The sequence below is a fragment of the Microdochium trichocladiopsis genome (assembly GCF_020744255.1).
Source record: "Microdochium trichocladiopsis strain MPI-CAGE-CH-0230 chromosome Unknown B0I36scaffold_10, whole genome shotgun sequence".
Classification (NCBI taxonomy): Eukaryota; Fungi; Ascomycota; class Sordariomycetes; order Xylariales; family Microdochiaceae; genus Microdochium; species Microdochium trichocladiopsis.
The window spans coordinates 1,646,491-1,670,574 of NW_025763553.1; the positions used below are offsets into that span (position 1 = coordinate 1,646,491).

General features: G+C 56.7%; 8 protein-coding genes across 8 annotated transcripts; 4 read left to right on the forward strand and 4 right to left on the reverse strand.

Moving 5' to 3' along the window:
* Positions 1-1,294: 1,294 nt before the first annotated feature.
* Positions 1,295-4,187, reverse strand: B0I36DRAFT_296797 (FAD binding domain-containing protein). Its single transcript, XM_046151904.1, has 3 exons — positions 3,745-4,187; positions 2,762-3,678; positions 1,295-2,697 (listed from the first exon to the last, which is right to left on the reverse strand). Exons 1-3 carry the CDS (start codon positions 3,794-3,796, stop codon positions 1,735-1,737), a joined length of 1,932 nt encoding a protein of 643 aa, XP_046007420.1. The 5' UTR covers positions 3,797-4,187; the 3' UTR covers positions 1,295-1,734.
* A 573-nt stretch (positions 4,188-4,760) lies between these two features.
* On the reverse strand, positions 4,761-7,295 carry B0I36DRAFT_275740 (peptidase family M3). The gene is made up of 2 exons (XM_046151377.1): positions 6,348-7,295; positions 4,761-6,291 (listed from the first exon to the last, which is right to left on the reverse strand). Exons 1-2 carry the CDS (start codon positions 7,077-7,079, stop codon positions 4,909-4,911), a joined length of 2,115 nt encoding a protein of 704 aa, XP_046007421.1. The 5' UTR covers positions 7,080-7,295; the 3' UTR covers positions 4,761-4,908.
* Positions 7,296-8,006: 711 nt separating this feature from the next.
* Positions 8,007-10,081, forward strand: B0I36DRAFT_30234 (uncharacterized protein). The gene is made up of 4 exons (XM_046152038.1): positions 8,007-8,357; positions 8,418-8,491; positions 8,547-8,696; positions 8,771-10,081. Exons 1-4 carry the CDS (start codon positions 8,192-8,194, stop codon positions 9,839-9,841), a joined length of 1,461 nt encoding a protein of 486 aa, XP_046007422.1. The 5' UTR covers positions 8,007-8,191; the 3' UTR covers positions 9,842-10,081.
* A 1,523-nt stretch (positions 10,082-11,604) lies between these two features.
* B0I36DRAFT_393511 (uncharacterized protein) lies at positions 11,605-14,801 on the forward strand (the record flags this gene model as incomplete). Its single annotated transcript, XM_046161468.1, has 2 exons — positions 11,605-13,209; positions 13,269-14,801. 2 exons carry the CDS (start codon positions 11,605-11,607, stop codon positions 14,799-14,801), a joined length of 3,138 nt encoding a protein of 1,045 aa, XP_046007423.1.
* An 889-nt stretch (positions 14,802-15,690) lies between these two features.
* B0I36DRAFT_30247 (uncharacterized protein) lies at positions 15,691-17,215 on the forward strand. The gene is made up of 2 exons (XM_046152039.1): positions 15,691-16,126; positions 16,389-17,215. The coding sequence occupies exons 1-2, from the start codon at positions 15,927-15,929 to the stop codon at positions 17,065-17,067; spliced, it is 879 nt and encodes a 292-aa protein (XP_046007424.1). The 5' UTR covers positions 15,691-15,926; the 3' UTR covers positions 17,068-17,215.
* A 517-nt stretch (positions 17,216-17,732) lies between these two features.
* On the reverse strand, positions 17,733-18,823 carry B0I36DRAFT_30267 (uncharacterized protein). The gene is made up of 3 exons (XM_046152040.1): positions 18,798-18,823; positions 18,324-18,475; positions 17,733-18,088 (listed from the first exon to the last, which is right to left on the reverse strand). The coding sequence occupies exons 2-3, from the start codon at positions 18,442-18,444 to the stop codon at positions 17,868-17,870; spliced, it is 342 nt and encodes a 113-aa protein (XP_046007425.1). The 5' UTR covers positions 18,445-18,475; positions 18,798-18,823; the 3' UTR covers positions 17,733-17,867.
* A 540-nt stretch (positions 18,824-19,363) lies between these two features.
* Positions 19,364-21,435, forward strand: B0I36DRAFT_30276 (uncharacterized protein). The gene is made up of 2 exons (XM_046152041.1): positions 19,364-19,533; positions 19,617-21,435. Exons 1-2 carry the CDS (start codon positions 19,444-19,446, stop codon positions 21,276-21,278), a joined length of 1,752 nt encoding a protein of 583 aa, XP_046007426.1. The 5' UTR covers positions 19,364-19,443; the 3' UTR covers positions 21,279-21,435.
* A 350-nt stretch (positions 21,436-21,785) lies between these two features.
* B0I36DRAFT_334063 (uncharacterized protein) lies at positions 21,786-23,475 on the reverse strand. The gene has a single exon (XM_046155296.1). The coding sequence runs from the start codon at positions 23,305-23,307 to the stop codon at positions 22,162-22,164; it is 1,146 nt and encodes a 381-aa protein (XP_046007427.1). The 5' UTR covers positions 23,308-23,475; the 3' UTR covers positions 21,786-22,161.
* Between the last annotated feature and the right edge of the window lie 609 nt (positions 23,476-24,084).

Sequence of the window (24,084 nt, forward strand, 5' to 3'; positions counted from 1 at the left end):
ACTGTGAGCCGTAACACTGCCGCCGAGATCCTCGTTGAGCTTGAGCGTCTGGAGATGAGAGGATTCCTGCTTCCGTAGGCCGAGCTTGATGCGAAGTTCCGCGCAGTCATCGCAATTTGCTATCTGGAGCCGGCTGATGTGGTTGCAGTTGCCGGCGTGGAACTGTTGCTCGTCGTCGCTGTTGTCGTCGTCGTCTGGTAAGCCGTAGGTGCCCATGATGTCAGTCTTTCTGATACTGGACTCGGGGAAGGCGCGAACGCTGATGGTAGTGGCAGGCGATGAAGATATGGTAAGGTACGGAATGGAGGGGAGATGGCTGATGTCGATGTGGAGGATGAGAGAGATGAAGGCAGTCACGAGGATCTGCCAGAAGAGCATTGAGGAAGTGGGAGTATGTGTGTGTTGAGCGTGCCGAAGCTGAAGACTCGAGATGGAACCTGAGGCGTATGCAGAATGCAGGAGCGCAGTGGATGGTGGTTGTCAAGAGGCTTGCGTGCGTGCTTTTGCAGGAAGGCTCGAGTCTGAAGTGGGAGGAGAGACAGAGGCGGGGTCGATGTTGTTGTGTGCACGCGCAGCTTGGACAGAGAGGTTCATATGGTATGGCAGCAGCCAGGCAGGTCAAGCAGCAGCCAGAGCCAGGCACACTTGGGCGGCGGGGGGCAGCTTTGAGACGAGCACAGCGGCGGCAGTGGCATCACTCAGTGGAATCAGGTCCTTCTCCTGCTCACTGAAGCCAGCAGAGCACCCGGGCACGCTGGCGCCAACGCGCCGGCGGCCGTGGCCCTAGCAACCAACCAGCCAGCACCATGGCTTCGCCCGGAGGAGCAAATGCGCGGAGGGGCCGCAAAAGAAACACAGGAGCACAGCACCAAAAGCCCACCAGCCTACAGCAGAAGGCGACTTACCTGTGTAGTGCGGCGCGGGGAGGCAGAGGCTCTGCAAGTGAGCGCACCCGGCAGAAGGCGCAGTGCAGCACCAAGCGACGACGAGAGCGGTGATGCTTGGGCTTGGAGGTTTAGTGAGCCAGCCCGGCACCTGACGTTGGACGGGCACGCGCCAGAGCATGGGGACCCCCAACCGGCCCGCCTGGCGCCAAGCCCCTGACACGAACCGGCCCAAGTCGCGTCTACTTCCTTGCAGGCGCCTAAGCTCCAGCATCCTTGTCGTCGCTGGTACTTCCACCCGTTCTTCACCTGCTCATCACCTTGGTTTCACCTGCACATCACGGCGAAGCTTGCGTTCAGCTCAAAATAACAAGAGGAACAAGCCCAGTTAGGCACTATTCGATGTTCTTCTTTTGTCACGATTCCAAAGCACAGGCTTGTGCAAGCCCATCAACTCTCGGGGCCGCCTTCGATCTTTTCCCCGTGACCTGCCACATACCCCTGCCACTTCGCTAAGCACCAAGCGGTCGGGACCCACATCCGGCTATTCTGGACACTAATCATCCAAACCACATGGCCGGAATCCGGACACATACTGTCCCAATCTTGTCATGAAGTGCATTGGCTTCTACTTACACAGTGCAGATGACGATCATTGTGAACACGATTGGTATTGTTGCTTGGAAAAGTGAGGCAAGGCTGCAAAATCAAACGCCCATGATGCTTATGCTAGATGAATCCAGATCCCCACGGCCTTTTGTGTGAAATGCCGAAAACCAACTTGTCCAGGCACCCGAAATCAACTCAATCCACATTCAAATGCCCGTCATCTCTGTTCCGCGTTTCCCCCTCACAGCTGCGACATGACCTCGCCCAGCCGGCGCGTGCAGAAGGTGTTGAAGTACTCGTTGAGCGCATCAACCGTCCCGCTGCCCTCGACCAGGCTGACGACCATGGCAATGTACCCGTCGGGCCGGACAACCACGATGCCGCCCTTCTCCGGGTCGATGCCCATCTTGGCATGGGCGGCCGCACTGGCGCCCTTGGGCGCGCGCAGGTCGAGCCTGTCGTCGGCATAAACGAGCCCGCGGTACCTGCTCAGCAGCTCGGGCACGTCGCGCGAGACCTCAATCTTGCTGTGCGGCGCGGCGAAGATGGTCGCAAAGGTGAAGAAGATGCTGTGCGGGTTGTACGCCTCGTGGTGCGAGACCTTGTCGATGTCGGACCGCAGGAACGAGGTCAGGTACGACTTCTTCTTGCCGCTGAAAAAGGCAAAGTCCTTCAAGGCCTTCGCGCTGACCCCGGGTTGGCCAGCAAAGACGTAAATGCGGAACGAGCCGTTCAGAGGGATCTCCTGCTCCAGGTGCACGACGTTGGCGTCGGCCACGCGTGTGACGTTGGCATTGATCATGAGCCGGCCGGTCTCGAGCTTGGTACCCTTGGGGTGTATCAGAGATGACTGGGCCGGGTGGCTGGGCGACCAGTTGAGCGCGTTGGGCTTGTAGGCCACTCCGTAGCCGCTTGTGAAGGCGCACGACTCCTTGAAGGTCTTGACGAACTCGTTGTCTTCCATGAAGGAGTCGCTGCTGTTGTCCGACGCGGCCTTGACCTCGTTGGCCGCTGGTGGGCGAGCCGAGAAGAGCTTTGCGTACTTGTTGTCAAAGGCGAGGAGCGACTCGGCAACATCCTTGCGTTCGGGCTCGTATGTCGTTAGGAGCGCGCGGGCAGCGAAGCCGCTCTCGACGGCGTGGATCTTCCAGGCGAGGTTCTGAGCGTCGAGGAAAGCAGTGTTCATGCCCTGACCGGCTTTGGGCTGTGCTAGAGTTAGTCTCTGGGAATCCCTCTAACACAAAAGGACGAAAGGTTGGATCACTTACGCTGTGGGTGTGGCAAGCATCACCACCGAGGAAGACACGGTGGTCGAGAGTGTACTTGTCAGCGATACCCTGGCCAATAGGGTAGGCCGAGTACCATTCGACTCTCTCCCATTCGATGCTGTAAGGCTGGAGGATCTTCTTGGCCGAGGCCTGGACCTCCTCGACCGTGGCTGTCTTGCGCGGGTTCCAGTCGGGGTCAGTGGACGAGGCGAGCTGGATGTAGAGGCGGACCATGTTGTTCTCGCGGGGGATGACCATGATGGAGCCGTGCTGGGAGTGAATTGTGCACTTCATCTTGATGTCGGGGAAGTCGGTCTGAACAACGCCGTCCATGACACCCCAGACGTGGGCGATGGGGTCCTTGTGCGTGATGTTGATGCCAAGCTGGTTGCGCACCATAGAGCGCGCACCCTCGCCAGAGAACAGGTACTTTGCGCGAACAACCTGCTGGAAGGTACCATCGGTGTGCTCGAGGTGGACCTCGACAGGGTAGTCAGGGTTGGCGTGCTCGTCGGAGGTGAACGAGGTGATTGTCCACGGCCGCTGAACCTCGACTCCGTGCTTGGCCAGGTCATCAATGAAGACACGCTCAATCAAGCCCTGGTGGAGAAGAGTGGTAAAGGGGTACCTGGCGTCGATGAAGTCGGGGCAAGACGCCCAGGTGCCAGTCCTGGTGATGCCGGAGCCGTCCTTGGGGGGGTCCCAGAAGGCAACCTCGTACACTTTAGCGGGCTTGTGAGCCATGATGGCGGGCTTGAGGCCCATGTTGCGCAGCAGGTCGAGCGACCTGGGCTGGATGCCATCCGCACGACCCGTGGGCGTGGGCTCAGAGCGGTTATCAATGTGCTTGATCTTGTAACCCCAGCGCGCAAGACATGTCGAGAGCATGAGTCCTACGGGACCAGCGCCGACAATGACTGTGGAACCGGAGGGTCAGCTGGGGCAACTACATGAAGCGGAGCAAGCCCGTGGCAGGAGCTTACCGATGTCATAGTACGGGTGGTTCGAGTTCTTTGATGGTTGCTGCTCCATCATGACGGTCTTGGCGGCAGCACTGCGGTTGAGAGCGAACCGGGCTCAGGCGGCTTCGGCGCAAGTGCAGTGGTTGCAGTGTCGAGGCGGCAATGACGAGATGCAGATGCTAGTGGAGAGGCGAGGATGTCAGAAAGCAGAGTTTGGGAGGGGAAACAAAAACCACCGCAGCACCTGCTCGTCGAGGATGGGGGGCCATTGATGCTATTTAACAGCGCCGGCCGTGACGTGAGGCCACAGTCCCGATCCAAAGTCCCGATGGGGGCCCTGGGGGCATTTGTGGGTGCGGCCTGGCATGGCAATCGATCACGGCACCCGCAAGGCACACGACTTTTGAGTGACGGCAAACGACGCCGGGAAGCAGGGCCCGGCCTCTCGCGCCCAGGCCTGGGGGCCTCTGCCGCGAGCTCTTGCCTGCGCTGTGAATGGACGCGCCGCTCGCCAGCCCCGCCCGCCCTCGACTCCGGGATTTGGGGACGGGAGTTTGCAAGTGGGGCCCGGCCCACAGCCTCGTGTGGGGGATCTCAAGACTTCCAAGATTGCCATGCGACGCACCACTTAGGTAAGCGCCCTCGTCTCGTCTCTAGCTTCCCCAAAGCCTAGATCAGTCAGTCCAAGGGTTCTCCTCCACTTCCCCAACCTCTGGCCTCGTCTGCCGACCCGAGCCGAGACGCGAGAGTGCGACCCTGAGCACCGGAACCGCAATCGTGCCCGCTGGAAACACCGCGTCCGGGCTTCATCCTTTGGCAATCTCCGGATCATCATTGGTTCAGGCTGTCGAGCCTGGCTCTGAATCAGTTCTCTGTATACGAGGCTATCAATTTCAACGCCGTTCAACAAATGTCCCTCTGTATGACCGCTTCTCGTGTAACAGATCAATACGGACCCATCTATGGGAAAGAGTCTGCAAAGACGAAAGCCTGCGGCACGGCACGGCAGCACCATCTGGCGATCACGTCACATAATTCTCGCGTTGCATGACATTCAGATAACCCTATGGCAGTGACTTCTATTCTCCTTAGGGCATATGCTATGTTTAACCTTCGCTCGCTGAGACCAGCCACACCAAATGAACAACGGCTTCACAATCGATGCTTGCCCTCACTACCATGCAGTCAGGCTGAAGCTGTGAGGCCCATGTCGGCGTAAAAGGCATCACTGCTCGGCTTGCGGCCAAGGAACTGCTCCAAAGTCAGCATCTCGTCCTGGCTCCCTCCCCGCTCCAGGACTGTGTGGCGGTACCGCCGGCCCTCCTTGCCGTTCATCGGGTTGCCTTTGAACACGGAGTAGAACATGTCCGTGCTGTACACCTGCGATGACAGGTAGCCATAATATCCAGCGTCATAGCCACCGATGAGGTGGCCAAACGTCGCTTGTCCGTTGCCCCACGTGCTGGGCTCGCCGAGCGCTTCGGGTCCAGACAGGCCGGCAATCTCAGACCGCAGCTGGTTGTAAAGGCCGCTCACGTCCAGCCTCTCCAGCTCCGCGTGGCTCTTGGGGGAATGCACAGTCATGTCGAAGATGCCAAAGTGCAGCTGGCGGAGGTTGAACAGGGCATCATTGACGTGCTTGGTCGAGATGAGCTTCTCAATGAGCTCGTCGGGAATGCTGTTGCCCGTCTGGTAGTGGCTGGAAAGTGATTTGAGCTGGCTCGGGGTCCAGCACCAGTTCTCCAGCATCTGGCTTGGCGCCTCCACGAAATCACGAACAGTAGATGTGCCGTGGAAGCGGCTAGTGATTGTACGGCCAGCCAGATCGTGAATGCCGTGGCCTAGCTCGTGGAACAAGGTGACGACTTCGTCGTGTTTCAGTAGAGAAGGCTTCGACGCCGTTGGCTTTGAGAAATTGCAGACCAGAGCGGTGGCTGGGTATCGTCGTGTTCCATCGGGCTTCAGGAAACCCGGCTGCAGACTAAAGTTTGCCGCATGGCCATACTTGCCCTGGCGAGGATGCAGGTCAAGGTAGAGGTACCCGACGAAGCCGTCGCCCTCTGATGCATCGTCCCACACCGAGAAGATGATGACGTCCTCGTGCCACGCGATGTCTTCAGCCTTGCCAGTTGGTGACAATTTTTGCCGGTCATCGGACCCGAGCTCGACGAAAACGAGACCAAAGAGCTCTTCAAAGATGTTGAGCATGCCCTTGATTGTGTTTTGCAAGGGGAAGTACTCGGCAATTTGGTTCTCGTCGATGCTGTACTCCTGCTCGATAATCATGCGGTCATAGAAGCGGTGGTCCCAAAGGTAGTAGTTTCCATCGGGCTGCAGTCCGCGTGACTCCTCGTCCTTCTTCTTGAGTGCATAGAGCATTTCTCTCTCCTTAACACCTCCAGGACCCAAGCGGGTTCGAAGATCCGACAAGAATGTGTTGACAGTGTCTGTGGTCTTGGCCATCTTGTCCTCGATACGAAATGCTGCGTGATTCGGGTAGCCGAGGAGGCGAGCAGCCTCGTCGCGAAGCAGGATAGCCTCCTTGAAGAGCGGCACGTTTTGGTTGCACTAGATAGGCCGAGTCAGCCATGCTCCCCGAGAGAGTGCCCGAGTGGGATACAAACCTTGTTCTCGTTGGCGATGAAGACCTTCTTCCTAGTGTCCGGGTTCTTGGCGAATTTGAGTGTCGGGAAGAGGTCTGGGTATTTGAAGCTCAGCTTGACCTTGCCAGCATTCTCACCCTCGCCCTTTTCAAGCCCATCGATCACATCCGCGGGGACGCCATCAAGCTCCTCCTTGGTGAACCACAGGCCGCCATTCTCCTCGTTGAGGGCCTTTTGAAACTGGATCGTGATCTGGCTCAGACTCTTCTTGATCTCCTTGAACCGGTCCCTTTGCGGACCCTTGGGCAGCCCAAGCCCGTTACGAATGTAGCCCTTGCGCTGCTTTTCGAGGAGCCGGACACGTTCTGGCTCAAGCCTAGGCTCGTTAGTCTTCTGGCCCGCATACGCGGCGTCAACGAGCTGGAACACGTCTTCCCGCATGTTGCACTCGATATCGAAATCGTCCATGAGCTTGGTGGCCTCGGTGGAAGCATTGCGAAGGTCCTCGTCTGCGGAGACGTATTGGTAGAAGCCAAGTATACGGCCAGAAAGCTGGGACTGGTCTTCATCCTCGATCATGGGGGTGAGGACCGACGAGAATGTCGACTTCTCAGCAGGGACCTCTGCGACCAGCTTGTCAAAGAGGGAGCGCGTGGACTCGCACAGGGCCTTGGCATCGTCGACAATCGAAGTCTTGGTGCCGACAAAGGTCGGGGGCGCCTGGGGCGGGGTCCTGTACTTGTCCGGGGCCATGGTGGAGGAAGTGACGTGCCTGAGGTTGTACGGAGACGGCAGCTTTGAGTGGTACAGTGGGCGAAGGTGGGTGTGGCTCAAGATGGAGCTGAACCGGCTCAGAGCTCGTGGGATCGCCAGGTTGACGAGGATGGCGAGCAGGCCAACGAGGACTGAGACAAGCAGGAGGAGGAGGAGGCGGCGGCGGGGGAGGGGTTGAGGGGCGGCTCGCGGCGGGCGATGGCGGCGGTTGTGAGCTGCAGGCGGGCGGACCATGGGAAAGATGATGGCGGGAGCTTGCTCCAATGAGGGCGCGGGAGGAGAACATCGCCAGATCAAGAGTCTCCGCATCAAGCGCCGGCCTGCAACGCCAGCCTATTCCATCGCGCTTCTTGCATCGCCCACCCCCCCCCCCCTAGCGGCCGAGGGAGGGGCGGGCAGGCAGGGGTGACGCCAGTGTGGGGGAGATACTGTACCAGTGCTGCATCCAAGACTCTTGATTATGTCATCTCACGATGCATGCAACGTCTGCTCCATGGTTGCGGCTCAAAGGCAGGTTCCATCGCCTGCCGTGCAGCGTTGCTGTGTCTGAGCTGCCTGTGGCCGACTGATGCCGGGCTCCAGGACCTGCCCGCCATCAGCAGTAAGCGGTGTTTTGTGATGCTCTGTGCCACAGCAGCCGGCCTTGGCCTCGACAAAATCGAAGACACCTCTGTTTTCACAACTAAGGAGGTCCTCGTCCCGAACCAGCAGTCTCATCATGTTGCTGTACTTGGCAAGATTGCATCAATTGACGTCAACGGCAAGCATGGCTGATGCAAAGGACCGGCTACACTACAATGGGGTGGACTTCGGTCCCGGATGAAGGGTAGCAACTGCACCAGGCAGCTGCAACACACACTTGACTTGCAGGGCCCTTTGTCAGCTGTGACTGCCACAACCGCACAACCGGGCCTTCAGAGCCTGCCATGCGTGTCAATGCCAACTCTGCAGCCTCACTCGCCATTCCCCTTCTCAAGTCCAGTGATTCAAGGCTTCCACAGCTTGCCCATCATTTCTTGTCCATGGCACAGCTGTCTCTTGCCCCTGCAGTAGTGCCAAGTCGCCAGTGAAATACCCAGACAACGGCCATCATGAAGGGTTTCCGCCGCAAGAAGTCCAACGCCGACTTGATCAAGCCTGCTCCTTGTGACCCTATGGCCAGCCCTGTCCAGAAGCAAGCACCCGGCGATGTCGAAGAAGAAGCCGACGCGGAGGCATCGGTACCACCAATATGTCGTCCTGGCTACAGCGAGAACAGTAATTTCACTGCTTCCATCTCAACAGTGGGCAGATTGTGGCTGACGTTTCATCTCCCAGAATGCCGCAACGTTCTTGTCAGATACTGTGCTCATATCCCACGAAACTACCAGTACAAAGATGGCATCCAGCGAGTGAGTAAGTCACATTTTGATGTGGGTTCCACGACGTACTGATGATACCCAACAGGTATTCCTTGTCCTGCGAGAGCATTTGGGAGATGAGAATCTGGATCTTGCGGGCGGCGTGCTCTATGAGCTGATCGAGATCGACTGCGAACACACGGACGACGCTGGTGCTGCATACCAGCGATGGCGGTACGACCACATGTGGCGACATGTAAGCTGACAAGCGGTCTTTCCTTTTCTGGTCTTTCTTGTTCAATATGAGGCTTAACACATGTTGCTCCCCAGTCTGACTTCGAGCTTCCGCATGTCCCGCACATGACAACAATCACACCGTCGATAGTACCTACACCACGACTCGCCAAATGGAGAGCCACACACCCAGAGAGATACCCCTTTGTACTGTCCGACTCGGCACCAGTCACAGCCAGACCATCCTCAGAACCCAGCTGCATTCGGTCACAAAAAGCTTGGCTCATCGACAACACTTTCTACATCTCTTCTCGACAGCTTGGCACTCGACCTGTAGAGCTATGTTCGGACCCCAAAGAGTTCCACAAGATGCAGTGGGCCACGGTTGGCCAGAGCGGCCGTCTGGTACAGGAAAGAGAAGTGACCATTGCCCCATCGATCTGCTGCGCGGACCTCCCGTCGCCAACAACGATAGATGCGCCGTCTCTCCAGTCGCGCTCAAGCAGAAGACGTTCGACATTTAGATCGTCCCGATTGTACAAACTGCTGAATAAGACGGACCAAAACACAATTGTGTCACAGGCGAGCCAGAGACGGCATAGTTGGATCCCTTCGGCTCTGGGCTTCGAGTCAGACCAGCTTTTCAGTCGCAGGCGATCTCGAGTAGATCTTGCTGTGATTTTGGTGCCTTTGCCTGACGCAAACAAATACCAAAATGGCATATTCGCAAGGAAGAACATGCTGGTGGAAAAGGGTAATGCTCTGCCGCCATATCTGCCTCTTGGGCATATGCCGACAGCAGAGACCAAGGCTACAGAGTCCATGATGGAGGCAGCTCAGAGTAGCCAGTTTGGTGCGACATCTGAAAGGCCCTTCCGTGGCCCCTTTACACCCCAGCTCGGATTCGACGGTGGGCTCGACTTCCAATGGTCGAAGTCTGCATCAGCTATCAAGATTCGCCGCTTCGACGTGTCACCAGACAAGGACGAGTCGACGGACTTGATCTGCGAGAGTGACATTAGTCCATGTGCTCAGGTGCGCCGAAATATCTGCGCACTTCGCAGGCGTCGTCGTCGGGGGGTCATCTTCGATCTACCTGGCGCCCCTCCTTGGGGGACTCAATCACCAAACCAGAGAGTGGCTACCAGGCAGGGCAATTTCTTCTGAGTTCATTGTGGTAGGGCATAATGAATGGTGAGCATTTGAGTCTTGGCACATTTCGTGCCCTCACCAGCCTCGATAATCAATACTGTTGTCGGGTCTCACGGTGTATTGAGTTGCTTGCTGGATCCGACTGCATCGGAACACGCTTGGAAGTAGAAGTATTCATAATTGCATCACGTGCGCTTAATTCAGATCCATAAAATCAGACTCAGCCGCGTGCTTCCAGACTACGAGCGAAATGCCTTCCGTTCATTTCTGGTACCAGTTTGCACGTTGAGTGGCATGCGGGCAAAAGATGATCAGTGCTGGTGGATGCTATTCGAGGTCACTTTTCGATTTTGATAGCAGCGGAGCTCATTTTGGGATAATAGGGCTCTGTCTCGTGATATGCCTCACACGCCTTCGACGCAATCTGGCACTGTGATGATAATGCTATTATGAAGTCCCCTACAAGACCAACAAGCGGCCACCTCAGCAGGGCCACAATCAAAGTCACCAGAGGTTTGCATCCATTCTTATCCGACATTTCGGGCATCTTCTGGTCGACGTCCACGTAACGGAGCCGTAGAATGGCGTTCGTTCTCAAAGAATTCCAGCACAGGCTTGCAATATAAATGATATCCACCGTCCATCCTTTCAAACGAAAAGCCCGCGTCCCCCTAGCCTGTGTTTTCCTGATTCACTTCCATGTATAACAAGGTGGTTCAAGTCGAGGGGTGGGCTGTGATTGCCTGCTGTTGGTGTGGCTTTTCTAACAGCAACATCTGTGTAAGAAAGATTTCAACTTCGTGGATACTCCTGGACTTGGTGTATTTTGCCGAATCAAAATATTTTCTGGGAAGCAGCGGCATTGGCATTCGCCCATTGCTCTTTATCAGTTGCGATATGCACATATCGTCAAGCAACTTCTGTGCTGTGAATCCAGTTGCACCCCTCTTCTGTCGGGACCGACAGCATCAATCCAGACCCGACTCTGCTTCCACAGCAACGGCATCTACTCACCAGCAGCTCAGATCTTCGCCCACCCGGATTCTCTCACTGCACTTACTCCCTACCCCTCCTCCATGTCCTCAACTCTCCCCTCCTTCCACCTTCATCCTTGACAAGCGGGATCAAACAAACTCGATTGTTCACTTCATTCTTGTCACCTGGGACACTCAGTGATAATACCACGCCTTGATACAAACAAAAGGAACTTCCCATTCCGTCTCGAGGCAAGACTTCGACCTCGTCGTCGTCGTCGTCGCTCGTGGAGAGGACGCGACTTCCCCGTCCTGTTGACCATTGCGTCGCGACACAACCGCCCAACACAGAGATATTGAGCAAGTGAGTACGACGCCAATAATTCGTAGCTTCCCTTCGTGATTTCTCTTTCCAAGAGCCTTCTTTGATTAACCCATATGACAGCAAAGTCGATTGGCCACCACGTCTGTTGGCATTGCCGTCAAGGAGAGAATCCCCCCCAAGGATTCGCACACCATCGCCTTCCTCTCTACGTAAGCACAACCGAATGAAGCGTACGAGCTGTATACCAACTAACCCGTGACGCTTCAGCAATCAGCTTGTCGACGGAACTGACAAGGAAAAAGTCCTTGTGGCCCACGATCAAGGTTCCGCACCAACCTCGGATCTCGAGGCGCGTCGTTTACCTTGTTCCGTCAGTAAGCACCATCCTACTGTCTTGACAGTATTTCGCCGACTCACATGTAATAGTCCTCAAGGGCTCCGCACCTGCCGGAAGCGTAATCACTCACCAATGAGACAATATGAGCTACGATCTCAAGCAATTTGAGGGTGGTGGCCCAGGGCCTTGCGTCGGCCCAAACTGTTGCAGCGATTCGCACACTGAAACTGAGCCGGTCATTCACCCACAGGAAAGCTTCTCCTCGTTCTTCCACGGCCAAGAGCGAACAGAGCAATCCCGCGGAACTGTTGGCGAGTTCCGCGGCACCAATGATTTGGGAAGTGCAGGTCCCTCTAACATTCCGTTGACACCCGCTCCTGTTACACCCATAACTCCTGCCATTCATAGCAACAGATGGCCCGACAGAGAGGCCGAGTTTTCTGCCACTCGACGCCGTCACGATGGCCATGATGACCCTTACACGGCAAGTCATGATGCTATGTTCCGCAGGCCCGAAGATTCGAGCCAAAGTTGCCACCAGCAAGCCGACTCGGACTACGAGAGACAACTCGAGAGTCGTTATGGCCCAAACCCTGGCTTCAAGATTCGACAGCCCAGTCATGAAACCTTTCACGGCAGAGACATGGTGCGTAATCGCGAGGGACCCGGTGCGCATTCCTGTCGCCCTGGCCAGAGCAACCATCTGCGACCAGAGGCGATGTATCGCAATCCCAGCCCCGGCTACTTTCAGCCTCAGAATCAGCAAGTCAGCCCCTATAAGCCTGTGGTCCAACCTGACCAGCCTCGTGGAGTCTACAATGATGCAGAGGACTTCCTAAACGAGCGGTACGATCGACGTGCTGAAGGTTCCCAGTACCCACCCAGCAAGCAATTGCGCCCGGAGAGTGACATGACGACCTTTACACAGTTCATTGAGCCCGATGTTTATGCCAGCCGTCGTCAGGGCCTCCATGGTGCACCAGACTATCGGTCCAATCAGGCTTCATCACCTGCATTTGCGTCTCAGCCTGGTGGTCCCAGCAATGACTGGAAGGGCAGAGGTGACCTGGAAGCCGCTTTGAGAGGAGAGTATCATACAACAGACCCTAAAGGCAAGGGCAAGATGCCAGCGAAGGGGCCTGCCCGTCTTCGTCCCCTCGAAACCTCACTCACAAACTACAGCGGAACCACTGCCGTCAACCGCGGCCCCAAGTTTGCTCCCGCCCCGGTCTCATCGGTCTACAGTTCTGATTCTGATAGTGATGCCGACTACGGCATCACGACAATTCCCGCCAAGCAGGCCGATAACATGGTGAACATCCCCTTCGATGGCTATAACCGCATCCAGAGGAACAAGGGTGCGCCTCAGCAGTACCTTGAGGGCAACGGCTGCGGACCAGCAAGGTACGTCGATGTCCCCGGCACTGGTTCAGGTGCTTGGGCGCAACCCAAACCCCGCAAGAAGCCGCGACCCATCATCAAGCTTGGCGACGCTCGCGATTTTGGCTATTCAAATCTCATTGAGGAGAAATGCGGCTGTGCGACCATGATCGATTGTCGCCCAGAGCCGACACCTTTGACGGGCTACTTCAAGGAGAACGGGCTGCCTCCCCTTGAGCCGAAAAGCAAGAAGCTCTTTGGAGAGGGCGGCTGGTTGGAGAACACTGCAAGCCAGGCCAAACCATCTGATAATTCGGCTGGGTTCAGAGATGCCCTTGGCACTTTCTTCAAGAAGGCCAAAGACATGGTAAGTGAAAGCATCTACCTCGACGGTGGGAGGCTGTTGTTGACACGATTTCCTCGCAGGCGAATGAGTTGAAGACCAACACCCATGCTCGTTCTCAGAGCCAGACCTCCGCTACGTACAATCCTCGGGTCAAGGTCAATGCCCTGGTTGTGTCACTCCGACCCCGCGAGCAGGCTTTTGCCATGATGGAGGTCGAGGTCAATGCCGTGACCTCACTCTCTGCCTTCATCCACAAGCAGAATCTATTGAACCTTATGGACCACAACAAGATGAAGAAGATTGAGGACATGTGGGTCGCAAAGGGAAACATGAAGCCAACTTACTACCGCTACAACTTCCGTACCCAGATCGACATCCTCATTGCACATGTCGACAAGTTCCGCTTCCACGGCCCGTCCCAGAACAATCCGGCCGTCATTGCTGGTATCTTGCACTCTGCCAAGCAGAACGCCCGCAGCATCATGGTCCGGGCTTGCGGCCAACCTGACTCTGTCATTGCCAAGCAGATCATCGACTGCCAGATCCTGCTGGAGCTCATTGATGCGTCTCCTGAAGCCCAAAGTGCCGTGATGGAGGTAGCCTACTACTTCAACATCATCGTTGAGCGTGAGGCCACGATCCGCGAGGCCGAATGCATCAAACGCGAGGAGCATCACCAAGTGCTCGAGCGGCAGCGCCAGATTCTGAAGGAAACCCCTGCGACTAAACAGGCCAAGGTCTATAAGAGCTTTGTTGACCCTTGCGAGCGTGTCGCCACCGGACCATACTTTGAGAACAACGGCAAGGCTGGAGTCATTACCGCTGAAGAGTTTGATGAGGCTGTCATCAAGGCTGGCCGTGAAGCCGAGGCTCAGTCGTTCATGATGCGCAAGACTGTCGAGGCTCGCGAGAAGGGCATCTTCAGCGACTCTGCTGACACAACTCTCGCGCCTGGTGCTGACTTGACCAAGCTGGGTGAAAAGGACTTCTCTGCCTCCAAGGCTGATCTGCTTACCGGTTCTGCTGCGGATGACGCTCAGACGCTCAAGACTGCCGCTGCTATTCCCAGCAATGCTGCCGGTGATGAGCTTCCCCGGCCCAATGGAATGTACTTGGACAGTGGTCGCAACCTCAGCAACCCCAGAATCTTCGACTTCTCATTCAACTCGAGCAGTCCCGACATGACAAGCAGCAAGTTGCGCGAAAACGGTGCCCTACTCAGCAATAACCACAACAACAGCAGCGCGCTCTCGCTGCCTTGCGACAACAATGCCATTACTACTCCCAGTCCTGGTCGGACCCGTGGGAACTACAGCAGTTCAGGTCCCGCTACCAACGCTTCTCCCCTCGCAGATGACGATGGGTTCACCGAGATCCCCCTCTACGGTGTCAGCTCTCACGGCGGCAGTATCAACAACCGACCTGCTGTCTCCTCGTCGCTGCGTCAGGAGTACACCTTTGATGATTTCGATGCCGCCCATGACGATGCTCACAATGCTGTCGGCCACGACTCCCTGAGAGGTCGTGATGTGGCGCCCGAGCAAGAGGCCCCCTCCCCGAACCGGTTCATGAAAGTTGCACGCCGGATCGCGTCGCGCAAGAACCTGCGTTAAGTGGGAGAAGCTGAGCCTTGTCCTTACTACTTCTGTCTTTGTTCTTGAATGCTTGTAAGGCACAACGTGACCCCTCTGGTGGATTTGCATTCGAGAATGTGTGATTTCGTTGAGGTGTTTTGATTTTTTCACGGAAGCATGATGATACCCCGGGTCCCCCTCTCGCGTTGGCGCGTCTTTTGCCATGTCGCACAGGGACCGCAAGAGCATTGTTTTGAGAGCAAGGCGCAACGAGGAATTTGGCATTGTTATTGATTACATCGAGGCGAAATGGCGGCCGCATCTTGGGAAGGCGTCTTTGGCATATTTGTCATCTTGGACAGGTTGCAGATCGTGTTCTTGGCGAGATATCCGTCATCTGCCCAAACTGGATGCCACCTCATGAGAGGATCTGTCATTGAGCTAGGATGAAGAGGCAAGATGTTTGTTCTCCTATCTTGTTTTTCTTTCTTTTTTTTTCCTTTCTTTTTCCTTTCCTCCTTTCTGGGGCAAGAGAACGCCTGGAGTGAGTTGATCCTGGAAGAAGTCGTCAAGTTGAGAAGGATGACGAATGATTGACGGTTTTCTCCAGGCAATCAGCTGTAAGAAAGGAGGAATTCTTGTTTGTTTCGGAGCGGAAGAAAACCCAGAAAAGCACAAAAAAACATAGAAAACACAAAAAAAACCAGTATTTTTATAAACTTGTCGTCTACCCTCTATACATTGTGAAAATTCGGAATTGAGCAGAAATGAAGCCGTCGCCAGGTTGCCGAATGCGCCGGATCCCCAAAAGCGGGAGCCTGGATCCGGATCTGCAGGCTGCCGGATCACAGACCTGAGGGGGGCGGAAGCAGGAGCCAATCTCCACCACCCAGCGGCCCCCATGACGCAGGCTGCACCTGCTTGCATTCTCGACTCGACAATTCCATCTTTGTCAGACCAACAAACTATCGCCATCGCTCATCCCGTGCCTACGGACCACTCGCTATTCTTTTTCGCAGCCTGTCACAGGCATTCGGCTATACTGTGTGCCCCCCTCGCCGCCAGCACCCGCGCGCGCGCCGCACCCTCGTCGCATAATCCCGAGCTCTTTATCGAACCACCCTTCCCGATCGGCTTTGTCGCGCTCGAGGTGGACTGCCAGTCATGTCGAAGAACCCCAACCAGCTGTTCCTCCTCGCGGACCACATCAAGCTGTCGCTGCTCGAGCGACAGCGCGCCAAGACGCTCGACCTTGGTGGGGATTCCAAAGACGGGCACATCTCGCGCTCGCTTGAGCAGTTCAAGGACGGCTTGGCAGCACTCCGGACGGAGCAGGCCAGGCTGGAGGAGGCTGGGGATGAAGAGTAGGTGGCCCTTCGTTAATAGCTTCAAAAAAATTGCCGTCCCTGGTCCTTGGATGTCGACAAAGTTTATGAAGTCGGCACTACTGGAAGGGGTGCGCGCCCCGAGGCATTTCGCCCGCTCTTGCGCCACTGCCTATTTACCACAATCGAAAGCGGTCACACCGCGCCGTTCGCAAAAGTGCTGTTGAGGGACGAAGACGATATTCGGACACGATGGGACGTTCCATCTCAAAGATCCAAAGCTGGCTAACACGCAACACAGTGGCGCCCTCACAATCGACGATGCCCTCCCAGGCCTGCAGAAGCAATACGACGACCTGACCTCGCAGTTCCACGGCTTCGCCTCGCCCGCCACCGAGTCCTCGCTCATGCAGCCCAACGACCCGGCCCTGTCGGAGGACTTCCGGCACGCAGCCACAAACCCGCGACGACCGGGCGGCGCCATGTCTGGCAACCGCACCGCCTCCTCGGCCTCCAAATCCGTGCGCTTCAGCGACAACCCTGCTGCCGCCTCCTCGTCGTCTCCCAATGGCGGCGGCCGCAGCAGCGAGGAGGACGACCTGGAAGCCCAGCTCTTCGGGTCGCGCTACACGGACGAGCCCGAGGGCGAGGGCTACCGCGACACGGCGTCGCAAATGTCCAACGTGCAGATCCACGCGTACCACCAGCGCGTGCTGGACCAGCAGGACGAGCAGCTGGACCGGCTGGGCGCTAGCATCGCCCGCCAGCGCGAGCTCAGCATGCAGATTGGCGACGAGCTCGACGACCAGGTCGCCATCCTCGACGACGTCGACGCCGCCGTGGACCGGCACCAGGGTCGCCTCGACCGCGCCAAGCGCCAGGTCAACCGCATCAGCCGGGCCGCCGGGGAGAGCAAGCAGATGGTCATCATCATTGCGCTGATTGTGATACTGGTGCTCCTGATCGCCATCACTAAATAAGTTAAAAAAGAAGAGGGGTTCAGAAGGTGTCTGCTGCCCTGGTGCTGCGACTTTGGCTTAAAGCTAATCTCGTGTGGGACCGACCACATCGTGGGCTCAGTCGGCGGCCTCGCCCATGCAATATCGGGGGGCACAAACCAGGGCTGCGTCTAGAACTGATTAAGTTACGGCCTGGTCCGGTGTGTTTCTGGTGTCTGGCTTGTCCGTTTTTCTTCTCTTTTGTTACTCAAGGCATTGCTATGGTGTTGATTGGCGTTTTGATTTCAGCTTCTTTCTGACCTTTGGGAAACAAGTGGATGGTTCAACCTTATATACCGAGATGTAAAGCTTGGCATGCAACTGAGCTTAGTATACGAGTACATACAAATAAAAGCACGCCTTCGAGCTCGAAGTTGAATGCTGCTTGTCTGTCCCTCTGCCGCTCCGTGTCTCAAGTCAGCCAAACATTCAATCCCGCGGATAAGCATCGGTTGCGGATTTTGTTTTCATATTTCGCTACTTGCAGCACCCTCATAGGCCGCCGATAAATCGTACAATACTGGGCTGTATCTAGCAATGATGTGATTTGCTAGATTCTTGGACATTACATTGTGCCTCGCCCATTTTCTTTTTCTTTTTCTTTTCCAAAGGTGGAAAATCGCCCTCGTTGCGCGTCAATGTTCATTCGACAACAAGAACAAATGAACCATACCAAAGGGGTGACCGATCTGCTCAATTAGATAACAAAGGTTTCTTGATGCTGCATCCTTGGGCCCGGTATCCTCCCAGCTCAAGAATGTGGATTGCGCGGCCCCTTTTCTTTACATGCCGTCGCGCATGCTGGTGCCGGCCTTCTTGTTCTCCTCGGCAGCGGCCTTTGTGCGCTCCTGGAGCTTGCTGATGTCCTCGTGCTCGTTGCGGTCGGCCTTGACGGCCTCCTCGCTCTCCGAGGCGAGCTCGGGCTTCCAGTGGCCCTTGCCGGACTTCTGCTTGGCAAGCGAGTCCTGCTTGTGCTTCTCAGGGTCGTACTCGGGGGAATCGGCTGTAGAAAATGCGGCCGCGAAGGAGGGACCATGTTGTTAGTGCTATTCTGCTCCAGTGGCAATTGGTATGTGCGAGAGTGTGTTTGATTGACCAGTCTGCAGTTTCGCACGAGGCTTCTGTTCGTGACCAGCCTGCGTCTCTTGGTTGGAAGTATGGTCCCAGCTGAACGGGGCCATGTAGGCCCCAAGCCATGGGCACACAACTCTCGCCGGAGTATCAAGAGGTGCACTTACGGTCAGCACTCTCTTTGTGCTTCAGGGCCGCCGAGGTGGTGGCGAAGGTGCGAGGAACAATAGCAGGCTGCCTGGCGACGGCCCGGGTGGCGGAAGCTCTGACGAGGACTCTGGGAAGCATGATTGCTGAGGCGATGTGGAGGGTATGGTGTCTTTAGGGGAGAGAGAGAGGGTTAGTAGAGGAGAGGAGAAGTGTCGAGGAGGGAAGAGTGATGAGGGGAAAGAACCAATTGGCAAGTAGGAGAGGAGAAGGACGGGAGACAAATAGCGATGGATGGGGATCGTGGAGCAGATTGACCAGTCCGGGCCAGTCGATTCGACGTGCCTGAGCTGCATGCGTGCTGTCACGGGCTGGCAGTTGCGATGATGATGCTGCTGCAGTTGCCGGATGACGTCACGATGGAGTATGGGGGCCCACCGCCGCACCTGCCCACCAGAGCATTACTTATTCCTTAGCTCAAGATACGTACTTACCTTAATAAGTACTCAAGTAATCATCCACCACGGCAGGAGATGCCACGATGGAGCCGAGCCGCATCTGGCTGCCGGCTTACTTCATCTCATGCCCTGCCGGCGGGCGTTGAGCTCCGCGACGCTCGGCACGTCTAGATCGTCCACTCTAGGTATTTTTCCCGACGGCCCAGACCCTGCTGCAGCCAGGGTGCGATCGCATAGCACAGCCTCTGTCAGCACGGTACTCCGTCTATCCCTCCGCTCCCCCCTCCCTGTCATATGTCCTGGTGCTAATCTGAAGCACGCTGGTCAGTCAGGGTGCAGTGCTGATGGCCAAGGCCTTATCGGCATCAGGGATGGCGTCGCCGTCAGATTTGCACATCGTGATGGCATCAGCAAGACCCAGAGCATCATGGCCCAACTCGCGCACTTCCAGGATGCCTCACAGTTGTGATCGCGCCACATCACGACAGGCGATTGGCTGCTCAGCCCCAAGCGGTCTTTGAGGAACAAGGAGCACATGCTGGACAGAATCGCGCCATAACCGAGACTTAAGCCGTCGCAATGACAGATAAATAAATGAGCTGACCACCGGCGCACCGAGGACCAATCTGCCAGCCATGATGAGAAAGGCATCCTGTCTCGAACACCACGATATCTACCCGCGATGGACTTTTTTCGAGCATCGACCAGCCCAGCACCCCAGAAGCGGGCAAGCAAGCCAAAGGTCCGCACCGGTTGCGCTAGGTGCAAGCAGGTTCGTCCTCATCGCCCACTGCCTCTGTTTCTCGCCACGTCGCTGCTTCGTCTTGGGCCATCCTGACGTGCCTTTGCCTACAGCGCCATATCAAGTGTGACGAGGCTAGGCCCGCCTGCTCCACCTGCTCCAAGAGCAGCGCCGATTGCCAGTATATCATCCTCGAGCGCAAGAAGCAGGTCCGGCGCAGCAAGCCCCGCGCATCGGAACAATCCAGGCCCTTGGCCACCATCCAGCCCGTTCAGCGCAACCATGTCGAGCTCGTCGGCGTCCCGCGCGGCGTAGGCTTTGGCCCGCGGACGACGGCCATCGAGGCCGCCTATTTTGACCAGTTCCGCCTCATTGCCAATGTCGAGCTGGCCCATCCGGACCTGTGGGGCCGCGCAATGCTTCGCGAGAGCATGCGCGACGACGGCGTCCGGCACGGCCTCATGGCCCTTGGTGCCCTGTCCAAGGCCCTCCACGGCAATCCTGACCCCAGCGTCCGGCGGCTGAATCTGACTGCTCCTGGGTTTCTTGCCAATACACACTATCAAGCTGCCGTCTTACACTACACGACATCGCTGAGGCTGCTACGGAAGAGTCTTGCCCAGGATGGCGTCACACGCAACCCGCGGGGCGTGCTGCTGACGACGTTCATATTCATCAATTTTGAGAGCATGCTGGACAACGCCAGCGCCGTCGACATACTTCTGGCGAACGCTGTACACGTCCTCAGCAGCCATCTCGTTTGCTTCAATCGCAAGGGCAATCGCATCGCTGCCAATGTTGACGATGAAGGCATTGCCATTGCGGAATACCTCCTGCCGCGGCGGGCCTCCATGTCGGCATTATCAATACCGCTGTATCCTACCATGAAGCGCGTTCCATTCCCAGTCTACTCAACACCGCCGACGATGGACATCCCACAGACTTCACAGTCCATGCGCGCCCTGCGGCTTGTGTGGGACAAGGCCAGCACATACTATGCCCTCTGGATGCTTCGCTGCACACAGGCAGAAGAAGAAGGCATACCCATCGATCCAAAGCGATTTGCGTGGCAACAGAGCGTCATCATAACCAATCTCAACTACTGGGAAGGTACTATGAAGAAGATTCTTGCAGCGGAGACAGACCCCGCCAAAAGACGATCACTGATGCTGAGCCTTGTCGCCATCCAAACCCTGCTCGGCATGGTTCTATGCTTTGCCGATCCTACCATGATGGCCTGGGACGCCCACACGCCACTGTTTAGCGAAGCGCTAGACTTCGTCGAGTCTGCCATGGCGATACCACGGTCCCAGTCGGGCAAGAATGATGAGCATATTTTCGACGACTCGATTGTTCCGGCAGTGGAATACCTGTCGCAAAAGTGCCGGGAGAAAGGGCTTCGGCGGCGCTGCCAGGATTTACGTGAGATGCTGGGCCGGGCCGCACATAAGTGCGGGTCCACCTCCAAGGAGAAGACAGTGCGGCTAAGCATCGGGATCCTCGTGGCGGTTGAGGAGGCGGGCCGAGACGGGAACGGTTTTCTCCCCATGGAGTCGCGGTATTCGTGGACCGGTGCGACCTGGAATAACGACCGTACTGAGCTCACCGTCAAACTGACTGGCACAACGTACAACCTGGACGGCACCAAGGCGCAGAAAAGTGTCGTATATCACCCGCCACTTGACACGGCAGCGGCTCCGGTTGGATCACGTCGTCTCGAGGCACGTCCCCGGGAAATCACACTGGTGGACAGCAGGAATAGCTCATGGCCGTAGTGGAGGCCTGTCAAGGGAAATTTAGGGTCGGTCCGGTGCCGCGATAGAAAAAGGAGGCATTGCCTAGTGACAGCCTCGCAGCTTCTCAGAGCTTCTGTAGACTATAGAATATCAAAGAATCAAGGGGGCCACCCAATAAAAAGTTCACCGCTCCTGCGCGCGCCCATGATATTCCCAGGAATAGAACATGCAACTAACAATGAAATATATGAACATAGCAAGTTTCCCACTTCAAAGCCAGGTTGACGAACAAGTCCGGGTCTACTCGACGCCTCGGGACCCACGCCCATGGCGCCCGTTCGAACCTTTGTGACTGACCAATGCCCCTTATAGACCCCTCGTAGATAGGAATGGACACAAATCGGGTACGGATTCGGATAGAATAGTTTTGTCGCTCGAGGGAGTGAGTATGTAAGCTGATCTTAGTGAGCTGTAGCAGTCAAAAAGAAATATAGAATGATACAGTTACATATGACCCTCGTTGCGAATGGGAAGTAGTGCATGGACATTGCTCACATGGTGTCGCTTCACACTCAATATTGCACTTTGGGCATGCATTTGAGGATATTGACAGGAGACATCAGCTTCGTGTAAAGCCTCGTCTGGGGTTGTGCGATAACTTTTCATCGCCAGGCTAAGTTGAGTGCCCGGCCTCGCTTCGTTCTCTCATTCAGTCATACTGTGTTAAGTGGTATCTTCTGCCGCTCCTGCTGCTGATGCTGCTCCTTTTGCCCCTTTCCCGGTTTTCCCCTTATCTAGAGAAATGATATTTATATATACACATTGATTGTTCTTGGCCCAACACCTCTCCGCGTTGAACCCAGACCTAGAACGCCCCAACACCCAACCGCACGCCTTCCAATCACGATGGGAGGGAGGCGGTTTACGCATCCTCCCACATCTCCTTGGCGATCTCGACCTCGAGCCTGATCTTGGCCCACTGCTCCTCCCGGGACAGGTTGTTGCCCTCCTTTGTGGAGCTGAAGCCGCACTGGTGGGAGAGGCAGAGCTGCTCGAGGCCGCGGGGGCAGAACTCGGCGGCCTCCTTGAGGCGGCGGATGATCTCGGCCTTGTCGTCGAGCTCTGGCTTCTTGCTGCCCATGACGCCGAGGACGACAATCTTGTTGTCGGGGAGGTGGCGCAGCGGGGAGAAGTCGCCGGAGCGGGCGTCGTCAAACTCGAGGAAGTAGGCGTCGACGTTGAGCTCCTTGAAGAGGACCTCGGCGACGGGCTCGTAGCCGCCCTGGGCGAACCACTGGGAGCGGTGGTTGCCGCGGCAGAGGTGGATGCCGATGGTCATGTCGGCGGGCTTCTTGCTGAGGGCGGCGTTGATGAGGCTGGCGTACTGGCGGGTGAGGGAGTCGGCGTCGCCGTTGTGGCGCTGCTCGGCCTCGGCGCGCATCTTGGGGTCGCAGAGGTATGCGAGGTTGGTGTCGTCGAGCTGGACGAAGCGGCACCCGGCGGCGTAGAGGTCCGCAATCTCCTCCTGGTAGACGCGGGCCACGTCGTTGAAGAAGGCGGGCTCCAGGGTCGGGTAGGCGTCGGCGCTGATGGTCTCGCGCGAGTTGCGGAAGTGGATCATGGTCGGCGACGGGATGCAGACCTTTGTCGTGATCTTCTTGTCGGCAGAGGCCGGGTTGGCGGCGATCTGGGACTCGAGGAAGCGGAAGTCGTCGACCTGGATGGGCTTGTCGTGGCTGATCTTGTCGACGACGACGAGCCGCGGGGGCATGGTGCCGCCGACGCTCACGTTGGTCGAGGTCATGGCGCCCCGGAGCTCGATGCCGCCCAGGTGCCGCAGGAAGTCGACGTGGAACCACTCGCGCCGGAACTCGCCGTCCGTAATGGACCGCAGGCCGGCGGCAATCTGCTCCTGGACGGCCTGGGCAATGTGCTTGTCCTCGACCTCGCGCAGCTGGGCGGCGGTGATGGTGCCGGCAGCCTGCTGGTCGCGGGCCTCGAGAACCTCGGCGGGCCGCAGGAACGAGCCGACATGGTCGGCACGGTAGACGCCAGTGGGGAGAGGCATCGTGACTTGTGGGAGGAGGAGATGGGTGGTGGTGATGATTGGAAGGGTCGAGGAGTGGTTTGTGGGAAGGGAGGATCGGACGAAGGAGAGAGAAAAAAGAACAGGAGCAGCCCAGGGTCCTTTTCAGAATTTCAACCACCCGACACGATGCGGTCCCCTTTATATTTGGTCCGATTGTTTTCCCCGACTCGGAGGCGTTCCCCTCACTGAGGGGCTCTCCATTCTTCTACTTTAGCTCGAGCGAGCCCCCCCTGGGCATCCACATCGCCGCCGATATCGACCTGGTAACAGCCTCGCTTCGCTTGTCTTACTGCGCTCGAGGTCGGGCTTCACTTCAAGTATAAGCTGTGCTCTCCAAGGCATCTGTCTCACCGGGCATCGTGAGTTGCTTGGCCGCCGCCAGAGTTGAGTGACATAGTATGTCCTCACAGCACAAGAATCCCATTTGGAGAACCCCGCACATGCTTGCCGGCTATTCGCTGTCATCAAGTACGCTCTCATTGCACGGGGACATACTCCAAACCAGTAGAAGAAGCCTCTGCAGTCTGACACACCATATGCCACAGCCCACCAATCGAGCAGCTGAACCATCCATAAACAAAGTTGCTGGAGTTCTATATAAACTGTCTTCCCCAATCATACTAATCAGTTCAAGCAGTGCACCTGCATCTGTCTCACAAATCCAAGTCAAACTTGTCTCCCCTCACAGCCGGCTAAACTAGGGCGGCACCCATGGTCCCTATGTCGCTCGCTGGCTGGCTTGCAAAAGTAACGGAC

Bases quoted from the DNA above. Each gene is read 5' to 3' on its own strand.
- B0I36DRAFT_296797 (XM_046151904.1), bottom strand. From the start codon at position 3,796: ATGATGGAGCAGCAACCATCAAAGAACTCGAACCACCCGTACTATGAC. The intron at 3,679-3,744 runs GTAAGCTCCTGC...CCGGTTCCACAG, and splicing joins CCACCCGTACTATGACATCG to TCATTGTCGGCGCTGGTCCC. The intron at 2,698-2,761 runs GTAAGTGATCCA...ACTCTAGCACAG, and splicing joins ATGCTTGCCACACCCACAGC to CCCAAAGCCGGTCAGGGCAT.
- B0I36DRAFT_30247 (XM_046152039.1), top strand. From the start codon at position 15,927: ATGTCGAAGAACCCCAACCAGCTGTTCCTCCTCGCGGACCACATCAAG. The intron at 16,127-16,388 runs GTAGGTGGCCCT...CACGCAACACAG, and splicing joins GAGGAGGCTGGGGATGAAGA to TGGCGCCCTCACAATCGACG.
- B0I36DRAFT_30234 (XM_046152038.1), top strand. From the start codon at position 8,192: ATGAAGGGTTTCCGCCGCAAGAAGTCCAACGCCGACTTGATCAAGCCT. The intron at 8,358-8,417 runs GTAATTTCACTG...TTCATCTCCCAG, and splicing joins TCCTGGCTACAGCGAGAACA to AATGCCGCAACGTTCTTGTC. The intron at 8,492-8,546 runs GTGAGTAAGTCA...GATACCCAACAG, and splicing joins ACAAAGATGGCATCCAGCGA to GTATTCCTTGTCCTGCGAGA.
- B0I36DRAFT_334063 (XM_046155296.1), bottom strand. From the start codon at position 23,307: ATGCCTCTCCCCACTGGCGTCTACCGTGCCGACCATGTCGGCTCGTTC.
- B0I36DRAFT_275740 (XM_046151377.1), bottom strand. From the start codon at position 7,079: ATGGCCCCGGACAAGTACAGGACCCCGCCCCAGGCGCCCCCGACCTTT. The intron at 6,292-6,347 runs GTTTGTATCCCA...CGGCCTATCTAG, and splicing joins TCATCGCCAACGAGAACAAG to TGCAACCAAAACGTGCCGCT.
- B0I36DRAFT_30267 (XM_046152040.1), bottom strand. From the start codon at position 18,444: ATGCTTCCCAGAGTCCTCGTCAGAGCTTCCGCCACCCGGGCCGTCGCC. The intron at 18,089-18,323 runs GTAAGTGCACCT...CATTTTCTACAG, and splicing joins GCACAAAGAGAGTGCTGACC to CCGATTCCCCCGAGTACGAC.
- B0I36DRAFT_30276 (XM_046152041.1), top strand. From the start codon at position 19,444: ATGGACTTTTTTCGAGCATCGACCAGCCCAGCACCCCAGAAGCGGGCA. The intron at 19,534-19,616 runs GTTCGTCCTCAT...CTTTGCCTACAG, and splicing joins GTTGCGCTAGGTGCAAGCAG to CGCCATATCAAGTGTGACGA.